General features: G+C 38.0%; 1 protein-coding gene across 2 annotated transcripts in view; it reads left to right on the forward strand.

Moving 5' to 3' along the window:
* The window catches only part of tmtc3 (transmembrane O-mannosyltransferase targeting cadherins 3), a 30273-nt gene extending 18085 nt beyond the window's left edge, over nucleotides 1-12188 (forward strand). For both annotated transcript variants that reach the window (XM_089127667.1, XM_039646936.2), the window contains exons 8-14: nucleotides 2360-2508; nucleotides 2599-2719; nucleotides 2944-3055; nucleotides 6117-6220; nucleotides 7477-7646; nucleotides 8258-8484; nucleotides 10280-12188. In XM_089127667.1, the coding sequence (XP_088983793.1) occupies nucleotides 2360-2508; nucleotides 2599-2719; nucleotides 2944-3055; nucleotides 6117-6220; nucleotides 7477-7646; nucleotides 8258-8484; nucleotides 10280-11148 (1752 nt within the window). In that variant the 3' untranslated portion in view covers nucleotides 11149-12188. The remainder of the gene's footprint in view (nucleotides 1-2359; nucleotides 2509-2598; nucleotides 2720-2943; nucleotides 3056-6116; nucleotides 6221-7476; nucleotides 7647-8257; nucleotides 8485-10279) is intronic.
* Nucleotides 12189-12467: the final 279 nt, after the last annotated feature.

Genomic DNA, 12467 nt, shown 5'->3' on the forward strand with positions numbered 1-12467 from the left:
TATGGGGCAGGGTATTAATTATTGAGTTTAAGTCTAAAAGTTGCATTTAAAAATTGTTACACTGTTTCATACCCACAGTACAGTACGTTCTGGGCCATTTTTTTTTTTTTTACCAATCCTGGAAACTGTCTCAACTCTCAGTGAATGATTAATGTCATCTGTCTGAACACACAGATTTCCCCCTCACTGAACTTTTGCAACTATTTCATGTTTTTAAACGTTTAGTCTCACACAACATTTTCTTCTTCTCAATTTACAGCCCAAAAGAGCCGTGTTTTTTCCATTCGCCATAAAAGATGTTATCGTCTTATAGTCTGGCACTGCAGCTCTGATGTCTACATATGTTCAATCACTGACTGATTCCACAAGAGTTCACAATGTCACAGTTGAAATCCCCTTGTCGTGTGTGTTCAGCTCTCCACTCGTATGTTGTGTAACAGTGGCGAGAATCCTTCATCCGCGACTCCATGTGCTGTCAACAGAGTTTGGTGAACTTCCTCGCTCTGTTGGCAGAGGCCACCCTTCGAGACCGCACAAATCATTAGCGGGCAAAGCGCAAAAAGACGCTGTGGTTAGGAGACAGAGAACAGGTTGCATGAGGATATTGGTCCGAATCTGTTTTATTTGGCCGTGGTTCGTTATTTTAATGATTCCCTGTGTGCAGACCATCGACACTCACTCTGAGCAAACAGGAAACACTTTTGTTGTGAAAGTTTGGCTAATTTGACTGTGAAGTTTTTTTTTCCCGACTTTTGCATGTTCCAAAGCAACCAAACAGCACACAGCATCGCAGCTCATGGAAACCACAGACAAAGCTTTTGTTTGTGCAGAAACTTCTTTCATCATGATTGATTTTGGCCTCTGAAGCATCAAGCAAATTGGATAAATATGATGTTCCCTGTATTGCTGCTTTCGGCTCAGTTAAATCCACCCCTACGTAAGCAACGCCTGACGGTTTGGGTCTTGACGTACTCTGAAGCTGCTGCCAAAACCAATTTCTGCGATTCACTTTCAAGACCACACAATGCAAGATAAACGCCCCTGTTTTTTTGGAATGGTGCGATTTAAAAAAAAAAGGGCTTCTCTATATGACACCCCGTGGTTTACTTGACGATAAAACTAATAAATTTGAGCGTGCTTTGAAAAGTGACTCTTCTGCTGATAAAAAGGGGGAGATTAGCCGTAGCTAGACAAAACAAAATTAGTTTGTTCAAAACAGGGTGTCCAAGGGCTGTGCCCTTGCAGCGGTTCAGTGTTTCAAAAAATCCTGATCCATCACCTTGTCATAAGGTGCTTTTCGTAAATAAAACCTATAATCCCAATCTTACATGCATTGGCATGCATTGTGCAAGACAGGCGTGTTTGCTTGTGGTTTTGATGAGAAGGACCATGTTTGAGGAGCACTGCATTTACATGTTCTCATTTTTGCTTAATCAATCATATTTGTTTGAACATTATCACCATTCAGAGAAATTGGACCATCGTGATTATGTAGCTCTGTAGATTTCTTGCACTTGTTCTACAGGTCAGTCGTGTATAATTGGGTTTAGTTCCAGATTAATCAAACTTATGGACTTGGTTTCAGACAAAGCTTTATGAAACCAGAGTGATTAGCATTCAGACCTGCACAAGCTTGTCTGAACCAAACAATGAGGACATTTAAATCCAAGATTTTTTTTTGCTAATGGAATTTCTTAGTTTACTGGGTAATTTTTGTGCCGACAAATCTCTGACTGGATGCCAGAGCAACTAGCGTTTCTACTTCCTTTCATTAGATTTCAAAGAGAGAGGAAAAAACAGGCCATTTCATTGTTGAATGGTCAATGAACACTTTCCTGTATGGGGATATGGACCGTTTAATGGCTTAATTAGTCTTGATTAGTTAAATAAATAAAAAAAATAATAAAAAAATAAAAAAATCGAAGCTTGCACAAACTTCTGATGTCAGTGAGACTTTTAGACGTCAACTTTTTTTACCTTGACATGTTAATGCAAAATAAAATGTTTTATTTTGCATCAAACCTGACTTGTTTCTGAATAAAGTACTGATAGCTTCTTTTGCTCCCTTGCTAATGCACTGGTTTGAGATTGTCAACTCAATGATTATCAATTCAAATTATCAATTCAAAGATTATCAATAAACAATTAATCAAATTTTGTTTTTTTAATTCTATGATATGAGCTGTGCTTTTAGCTTTTGCGAAAGTGTGGAAAATGGCACAGTACTATTTTCCTTTTTTATTAACTTGACTTTTTATTAATTCACTTCCTTTGAAAGCAAGAAATGTCTGTGTGCAATTGATCTATTCCTTAAATACATATATTTGTATTATTTCTCTGGTCTTTCTCTCTCCTTTAGGCATTGTCTCTGATCGTCCTTCCTTTCATCCCTGCATCCAACCTGTTTTTCCCTGTGGGCTTTGTTGTTGCCGAAAGGGTCCTGTATGTTCCCAGCATGGGATATTGTGTTTTGGTGGCCCATGGATTCAAACTCCTGTCCCAAAGAGGGTAAAGGTCCTCTGAACAAATCCTTATACTTTATTCCTTTTGAATGACTTGTTCAGAGACAAACTCTCTCGTTTTTGTGATGTTATCCAGAGGCCTAAAGAAAATGTCTTGGTTGCTCATGGGAGTTCTTATAACAACACACGCCTTGAAGACTTTCAACAGAAACTGGGATTGGGAGTCCGAATACACGCTTTTTACATCTGCACTGAAAGTATGAACACATCCAAGGACACATTATTCATTTAGAGATGCACATCTGGCCACAGGCTCATACATATTATTTTGAGACCATTACTTTGAATAAATCAGCTTACTGCCTTATATCAAAGGAGGAGTCCAGACGTTAACAAGAGTACAATGAAATGATGTCAGGAAAATATGATCTGTAATCTTAGCCTGGCATGCCTGAAACATTTTCAAATTGTTCTTCTCCAGGTGAACAGAAACAACGCCAAACTCTGGAACAATGTCGGACATGCTTTGGAGAATCAGAACAGTTATGAGAGAGCATTGAGATACTTTCTTCAGGCTACAAGAGTGCAGCCAGGTAATTGACTCAACCAGGTAATCATTTTAAGGTTACCTAAGCATCTTTAAAGAGCAACATGCAGGTTGGACACCCCTATATAGCATAGTGTATGTTGATCTGGAGTAATATATATTTAGCCATTAACGATATTTTGAGAAAAATTGTGATAAAATAACTCCTGTTGTGGTGTCAAGAAAACCAGTGGTGAATAGGGCAAGTGACTTGGTGAGTTCATGTAAGTTAGCACCGTGGCTAACGCTGGTTCATCTACTGTATGGCTAGTACGTTTTGCAATAAATCTGCTTTAGCAAACATACGTTTAACTTTGTTCTTGATTAAACATCCTTTTAGATTGTCTTAATTTAAGCCAGCAATGTTTTGTCTTCTCATATTCTATGCTGACAGTCATTATGCAGTCCATCCAAGCTGGTTAGCACCATCTACATTGACTAATGACCATGCCATAACAACAAATAAATAATAACAATACCTAAGCTACAATAACAACAGTCTAAGGCCGGATTCAATATAGCGCCTAAAAACGCGTAGAAAACGCTGGGCGTGCCGCATTCTCCATTTTCCAAAGCGCCAGGGCGGTTGCGCTTCAGTTGGTTCTTGTCACATGACCTATTGTGTGCGAATGGTGCGCTTGCGGTATTCTGAAAAGTTGAGATGTTTTCATCTCGACGCGGCGCGGACGGGCATGGAAAAAACGAGCGCGTCGCACCGCGACCGCATCGCTTTCATTATGAGCGCGCATACCGCACGCCTACATTTGAAATAACGAACTTGAGCGTGCAAAAGAAGCGATATGTGAACTGGGCCTAATGGCACTTTTCCACTGCATGGATTGCACGGCTCGGTACGGTTCACTTCGCGTTTCCACTGCGTGGTATTACTCGGCTTGGCACAGCTCGGCTCGCTTTAGCTCAGTTTGCTTTTCAACTGCAGTTAGTGATACAATTTAAAGGAAGTGAAATGTGTGCAACAAACGACTCTTCACCTGCACAAAACGCACCCAAGACCGCAAAAGCCTTCTTTTTCCTAGAAAGAAAATGATGGACACAATGTCCTGACAGGATGGAATTCGTGCAACCAGCACAAACACAATAATTTACCATTATGTCTTCTCTAAAACTCGATGTAAAACTTTCTGTCTCTCACTGCTGCTCTAACTACATCAACACCCAACAATGAGAAGTGGACCGCGATCTCGGCCTTGGCCTATGTCATATGACACGTTGCTATGCAGGAAAGGCGTATTCCAGAGCCTAGCACATTTTCATCAAAATCTCTACATCAAATGAGATTTCATTAGTAATTTCTACATATGTGTTTTTAAAAGACCTCTACAGACAATTTAAAGTAATAATTCAGAAATAAATTTAACCTGCATGTTGCTCTTTAAAGTAAACATTATCATTTCATTCACGTAAATCTGTGTGAAACAGGATATTCAATGATTTTTTTTATTTTTTATTACTTCATAAATTACTCGCCCTCATGTCATTCCAAACCTGAAAGACTTTCGTTCATATTCAGAACAAAAAGGAAGATCTTTTTGGATGAAATCTAAGAGCTTTCTGTCTCTCTATAGACCGCTATGCAACTGAAACTTTGACTCTTCAAAAAGTTCATAAAGAGATCATAAAACTAATCTATATGAATTGAGCGGTTTAGTCACAAATTTTCTGAAGAGACTCGATCGCTTCATGAACAGATTGAATTGTTTAATTGAGCTTCTGTTTAACTGTGAGTTGACGAATGTTTATATGTGAATAAAAGACTAAATTAAATCTGTTCATCATATAAAGCGATCGAGTCTCTTCAGAAAATTGTGGACTAAACCACTCAATTCATATGGATTAGTTTTACGATCTCTTTATGAACTTTTTGAAGTGTCAAAGTTTCAGTTGTTATCATTGTTGAGGGACAGAAAACTCAGATTTCATCAAAAAGATCTTTCATTTGTGTTATGAGGATGAATGCAAGTCTAATGTATTTAGAACGACATGAGGGTGAGTAATTAATGACATCTGCAGAAAAGAAAGTCGTTTTAGAGGAAGAGCTGTAAGAAAGTAAATGGTCAATTATATTTTCATTGTAACTTTCAAGTGAGTTTGTCTTTGGGAAGGATTTTGCACCAAATTGTTTTCCGCAGACACAAAGCACTAAAAGGACTACAATTCAAAATATTTCCAACAGTTCTTTCAAAAATAAAATGAGCCTATTTTAAACAAAACTCTCCATCGGATATGTTGTTTTAGGGAGGTGTGGGAAATTCTGCCTTTATTATTATAAGTTTGGAGGCACTTTGGTAAGGACAATTTCAAATTGTGTATAAGCTAACAAGAAGTAGTTTATGTAGTATTTCATGGGACTGAATGAAAACATTGGCCTATAAAACTACTTTCGCACTTTAGCGTCTTGAGAATATGTGGATTTAAGGATTTGATGCGAGAAGATGTGGATTTAGGTTTTGTATTGGCTCTGCTGTATCGTTTTCAGGCTACCTGTGAGAAAGACGACTGTGGCAGCCAAAGTCATTAAACTATTGACTTTAATTGTTTAAGTTATGTTGGTTTATTGAGCTAACATGACTTCAGAGATCCACCACCCAAGATGTGTTTTTCCAAGATTAACTCTCTTAGCACATTAACGGACTAGGAAATCCTGCGCAGGCTATCTATACGCGTCAGTTTGCTTTTCATAACAAAAACTCTGTACCGCTTCGGTGTAATTAGACGTTTCTCACAAAATGCTGGTAGCATTATCAGTTTTACACATTGAAACCTACCAACACTAATGGTTTGCTCTCTGTTGTTCGAGGTTACGTGGGCCACATGGCTATAAAAGCTTGCAAAGGGAGAAGCTTTCACAAGAGGTGCTTTTCCTCCCAGTCTTTCCTGCCGATTTCTCGTCCCAAATGTGTATTAAACTGGTCAGCTGCCTGTAACTGTTATAATTTGTTGCACTCAAGCCATATAATTCACATTCCACCATGTTCTCTGTCTTTGACGTTTTGTCTGTACTATTTTCTTGATTTATGACTTACACTAAACTTGTGTCCTCTTCTAAGATGATATTGGGGCCCACATGAACGTTGGGAGAACCTACAAGAACCTAAACAGGTCCAGAGAGGCAGAGGAGGCATATCTAATCGCAAAATCCCTAATGCCACAGGTATGAAAATCCCATATAAGGAAAAAAAGGAGAGATTTTGTTATTTAGATTGTCAACAAAACTTTAATGTAAACGATGAAATAATTTTACTTTCAATATTTTTAGAAATTCTGCTCAGTGGCACAGAAATAACCTAATACATTTGTATAAATTGTTTGTTAAAAAAATAAAATAAAATAACATGACCATGTTATTTGTCGACTGCCTAGCTATATCAAGCTACATGTATCGTCCAACCATAATAATCTTCTAAGTAGCCTTGTGTGTTTATTAGTAGTTTTCACACCTTTTCTCTTTTTTCACTTTTTTCAACAAATAGAAGGCAAAAAATGCTGAATAACTAATGGTTTGTGGCTTTTAGTCTATTTGTATTTGCATTCATCTATATGCCCATGTACTCCTAGATTTTATCAATGTTGAAAACATCTGTGCTGCGAAATATTTTTTTTGAAACATAAATTTACTACTATTATACTATGTAAAATTGATTTATATTTAGTTTGAAAGGCTATGTACCATCACGTTGGATGATAACACTGAATTTAATCACTCAATTTGCCCAGGTTCGAGTGATACAATGTGTTTAACTTTAAAGGACCAATTCAGTCTAATAAATGTAAACTAAATAAGAGGCTAGTTGGTAAAAAGTAGGCTCTAGCTAGAACATGACTGCTGTCCAAATGGTTTTTTAAACGGCATTCACATTTTTTTGTATTATTAAAAAATAATAATGCAGACAAATAAAATGCAGGACATGAAGCTCTCTATTTTGGGATTGTCCTGCTGGTTACCCTATTCCTAAATAAAGTTATGAATCTTACTGGAAAAAAAAAACAAAAAAAAAAAAAACCTTACTGACCCCAAACTTTTGAACACTGTACACGTTCAAAATGTACAATGTTTTTGTGCTAGGAAAATGGACTGAACATATTAATGACTCATCCTGACCTGCACATATATCCAATCAGATGCTCTCTGGAAAGAGAATGCCCCTCAATATCATTTGCAGCAGATTAGCAAGTAGCAAATTATGGTTCATTGCTGTGATGTACCTAAAGCATATTGGCTATTTAAAAAACTAAACTAAAACTATTTTCTTGAAACCAATCTTATGGCCTTTAACTTCACTTGGGTCTATATTTCATGTTGGAATGTAGAAGGAACATACTGAATATATTATTGTTATACTTTGAGTCAAATGTATGTATATGTAAATTCTTACAACCTTGGCTGATCTTTCCAAAACACATTGGCAGATCATTCCAGGGAAGAAGTATGCAACCCGTGTGGCCCCCAATCATCTGAACGTCTACATTAACCTGGCTAACCTAATTCGGGCGAATGACTCTCGCCTGGAAGAAGCCGACCAACTCTATAGACAGGCCATCAGCATGAGACCGGACTTCAAGCAAGCCTACATCAGTCGGCAAGTCTCCGTTCATGCTGACAGGGTCAAAAATGTGTTTGTAAACTTGCTAACTTACTGACAGGACGAAATTAAACTGAATGTGTTGTAGTTCAGACAGTATTTTGGCTTTCATGAGAATTTTTTTAGCCCATGTGTACACTGGACGATGTTCAAGAGATACGATCTTGTAAAAGAATTGAGCATCTGTGTCTTACAATTTCACACCCATCCTGGATTTTTTTGTTATCCCTAAGAAAACATTTCTCATAGATATGAGCTGAAGAGATGCCATAGTAAAAGAGAATCGGAGTTTGCTGTTTTTGTTACATTTAGCATAAAGTAAAAATGTACTTAACCTTCACAGTTTCTCTACATGTCTCATCCTGTAAATGAAATGTTCATCAGATAAGCTATTGAAAGTGGATTTACTGGAATGCCTCGGTTCTCACGAACTAACAAAGCTAGCCCAAGAAAAAATCTAAACATAAACCTTTGTATTACTCAAACTATTTGCTAAGAAAATATTGCTTAAAGAAACTGATCTTTCTTGTTGTACATGTGTATTAGATTTCCGAGGTGTCCAGTGAGAGGTATTCCAAAAATGTCTTTTTATTTCTTTCAAAACTCAGAGGGGAGCTTCTTCTGAAAATGAACAAGCCCAGTGAAGCGAAGGACGCCTACCTACGAGCACTGGAGCTGGACCATACCAATGCAGACCTCTGGTACAATTTGGCTATTGTCAATATCGAGATGAAGGACCCCTCAGAGGCTCTGAGAAACTTTAATCGTGCTTTGGACCTGAATCCACGGCACAAACTGGCACTATTCAACTCCGCACTTCTCATGCAAGAGTCAGGTGTGTGTGCAAAAGCCATTTAAACCAACTATCAAAAGGAACTAATTTGGAAAGCTATTTTTATTGATACGTTTCAGGACTTTGTGACTCACATACTGATAAACCGTAGCTGTGCTATATGCAAAAAAGCATAACAATTCATACACACAAATATTAGGAACAAAAGAAAGCTTTTTTAAGTAATATTTTTCATCCTGTTTCATCCTGGATTTATTCGTTTCTACTGAGCTGAAGTCTTTGATTTGCCTTCTCTGTAAAATATGCACGCTATTAGGGATGCACCGATATTCATTATTTATATTTGTAAGCTGATAATCTAAATCAATTTTTTTTATAATTTTTGAGAGCCTGATTACAAAAACAAAAGTCTCATCATTAAAAGCACACAATTATAAGGTTCTCATTATAGTTTTATGTAGCCTATAAGACAAGACTTTTCTTATTGGGACGATAACATTAAAACTGGACATATATCGTCCGATACCGATATGGTGGCCGATATATTGCGAATCTGTACATGCTATTCCTTTAAATTTGATTATGCATCTTTGGCTATGAGACCCATCTTTTGAAACCGCGTTTGTGTCAGGATGTTTAGAAAGTTCACTTGGTTCTGAAGAAATAAGGTTGCAAAATTCCCTATTTTTTTATTTATCAGACCTGAGCTTTAAAAAACATTAGGGCCCTTACAAGAAATGTTAAGGTGCTTAATAATAATCTATGTGAAAGCAGTTTTTGATTCACATGAGGTTAGACAAGCCAAGTTATTAACCTATGGATTGTTTGCGTGCCACCTCAAGGGAAGGCAGCAACCTCTCACCTACTTCAGTCATGTTCTCATGCCTGAAAATGTTAGCGTTTGATCCAACAGCTATACGTTTAAATTGAATTTGACTCATTGACCCTAACTTTGAATTTTATGCCATTTTTTCACTCTTAACTTTGAATAGCAGGAAAAGCACTGATGGATTCATGCAGTTCGAGCGAGGCATTAGTTTGTCATTTTTCTGAGATTAGCACACCTACGCTGCAGAAATGTAAATAGGACGAATACAACGGCTCTATTTGCAGATGGTTTTAGGCCTCTTGTTCAGACTGTTTAATCATGTGACTGAGGAAGCATGTTGTGATCAATTCACAGACATGCTTGACACAACTGTTATTCTTGCATTTGGTTTTGTAGTTATGCCCATCCATATTGGTTTTCAAATAAAAGCAGGTTTGTTTTAAATCAAACCTGGTTTCCACGGTTTACCCACTTTTGGCCTATAGTTATTTTGAACCGTCTTCATGGGGTAATAAGAAGCTGACCGACACTCCTTACCCTCATTCTGACCTTATTGTTGCAACATAGGATGGTGCACAAGGTAGATCCTGTCAAAAAACAGAGCCAAAATACCACAGATAGCAGGGTCAGGCTTTTTGGCATATTACTCCAAACAAAAAAGGAAAGCTTTATAATTCGGACAGGACACTGATTTATCCCTTGTATGGTGTTCGGGTCTGTTCGACCCATTTTCATTTTTTATCAAAAGAAAAATTATACGATTAATTATTTTTTCAAACTGAGACTCATTGGCCTTGGCTCATTTTATGTGAAGAATATATATCAGAACACATTTTCAATGAAATGTGAAGAGATCCACCCCCCCCCCCCCCCAAAAAAAAAAAACCCAAAAAAACAAACCTCTACTTAAAAAGTTTAGAGATTAGACTAACCATTTGATTTAATTTTGGATTTAATCTATCTGTAACTTTTGCACCAATTCTATGTCTTAATTTTCTTCTTTTTTAGGTGAGGCAAAATTTCGTCCAGAGGCAAACCGTCGTTTTCTCACCTATGTGAAAGAGGAGCCGGATGATGCTAACGGCTACTTCAACCTGGGCATGCTGGCGATGGATGCGAACGAGAATGAAGAGGCCGAGCACTGGATGCAGGAGGCCATTCGACTGCAACCCGGCTTCCGCAGTGCTTTGTTTAACTTGGCTCTGCTCTACTCTCAGTCACAACGTGAATTGGATGCTCTCCCAGTTCTTGAGGAGCTGTTGCGGTACCACCCGGAGCACGTCAAAGGCTTGATCCTCAAGGGAGACATCCTTATGAACCACCGCAAGGATACACGTGGTGCAAAGGCCTGTTTCGAACGCATCTTAAACATGGACTCCAGCAACGTGCAGGCCAAGCACAACCTATGCGTGGTGTACTTCGAAGAACGGGAGCTCCAGCGTGCCGAACGCTGTCTAGTAGAGACGCTCGCTATGGCCCCACACGAAGAGTACATTCGACGGCACCTCGCCATTGTGCGCAACAAAATGGCCGCCATGAGTGCCGCGGGGCAGCCGATTGTGCAGACAGAGGACAGTAGTGTGGCCGAAAAAGAGCAAGAGCAACATCAACAGGACAAAAAGGAGGAGGAGGAGGAAGGGCAAGGAGTTGCTTCAAGAGCAGGGGAGGGGGCCAGGAAAGAGAAGAATATGAGGAAATCCTCCCCCACAGAAAGCGTCAGCGGCCAGGGCCACGGCCAATCAAAGAATCTGGATGCAAGCCAGCCTGACAAGAGGACTAACAGCAAATCCACAAAAGAGATTAAAGATATAGAAAAGAAAAGGGCGGCTGCCTTGAAGAGACTGGAGGAGATTGAACGCATATTAAGCAGCGATTAACCTTGTTTATCAACCACCACACTATTTTTATATATAACTATTTAAAGCGCAAGAACGAGACTCCTGTTTTTCCTCCACAAATTGAGCCCTTGTTTATGCATGTCTTGTTGCGCTTTTGTTTGATTGTTTTTATATATATATATATATATATATATATATATAAGGTGTGGTATACTTCCTTTTCCCACAGCTTTAATTATGTAAAGCTGTTTGGCTGAAAAAGGAAACCAGGTGTGCATTCACAACATGCGCTGAAAAAGCACAAAATTAGGTACTTTTTTTTAAAGAAACTGCAAAATAAAAAATCGTATTTTACCATATTGTTTATTTATGATTGTCTATATTTGAGTCACTGGATTAGTTTTTGTCACTTTTGTGTATTGATTTAACCACTGGCAAGTATTACTCGTAATCACAGATAAAAATGTTGGTATATTAGCCAGCCCATTTTAATGCAGGGCCTCTGAGTGGTCCGTTACTTGGCTGTTGGGTTTTAGATCAGCAAGCTTCTTTGTATGACATCACCAATTTCCTCCAATTCTCAGCTGCTGTTTGTTGATGTCATTATTGTTGTTATTTTAGTCTTGACGCTGAATGGTGTCAGTGTTTAATTATATCCTATGACATAATCTAATTATGAATTAGGGTCACCTCCCTTCGCCAGCCCTGTTTTTGAAGGCTTCTGGGATTTTTCAACATGGCTTGCATTCACTTTGGGCTCTTACAGATTGCACAGTTTGCTCATGCAGAGCCAGACTTTGCTTTTTATTTGTTTTCTGCTGCTTTTAGCTCTGTTTCTTGTTCTCCCCACAAAGACTAAACCATAACATTAAAATAAAGCATTAAGAAGAAAAACTTAAAACCTTGATTTAAAGGATTAATTCCCCCCAAATTATACTTGTCAACCTCTGCTTAACCTTGTGTGATTTCAAACCTGTATGACTCTGCAACATTTTTTTTTAATATACCTCCTAATGTTATAAATGATGCAAAAGCATTATATGGCTTCTGAGCTGTGCAATAGCTTTGTCTAATTTAAATTATTTGGTTTAAATTTAAATGAAAATTATTCAATGAAAATCCCCACTTAAGCTCACCTAGGCAAGTTCATAAGAGAACTAGTGATGGCGGATTGACCCATTATTTTGAATCTGATCTTTTCAATGTAGCATTCAATCTAATTCTGGGAGTGATTTGTTTGATTCGCCGATCCAACGATACACTCGGAGCAGTTTACAGCTCACTGGAAGAGAAGATTTTCCATGTATTACTAACATTTTGGCCTGTTCCTCATACAGTTCATAAAGACTTACACATAT

Source organism: Pimephales promelas, chromosome 25, assembly GCF_988280905.1.
Source record: "Pimephales promelas chromosome 25, fPimPro1.hap1.1, whole genome shotgun sequence".
NCBI classification, from domain to species: domain Eukaryota; kingdom Metazoa; phylum Chordata; class Actinopteri; order Cypriniformes; family Leuciscidae; genus Pimephales; species Pimephales promelas.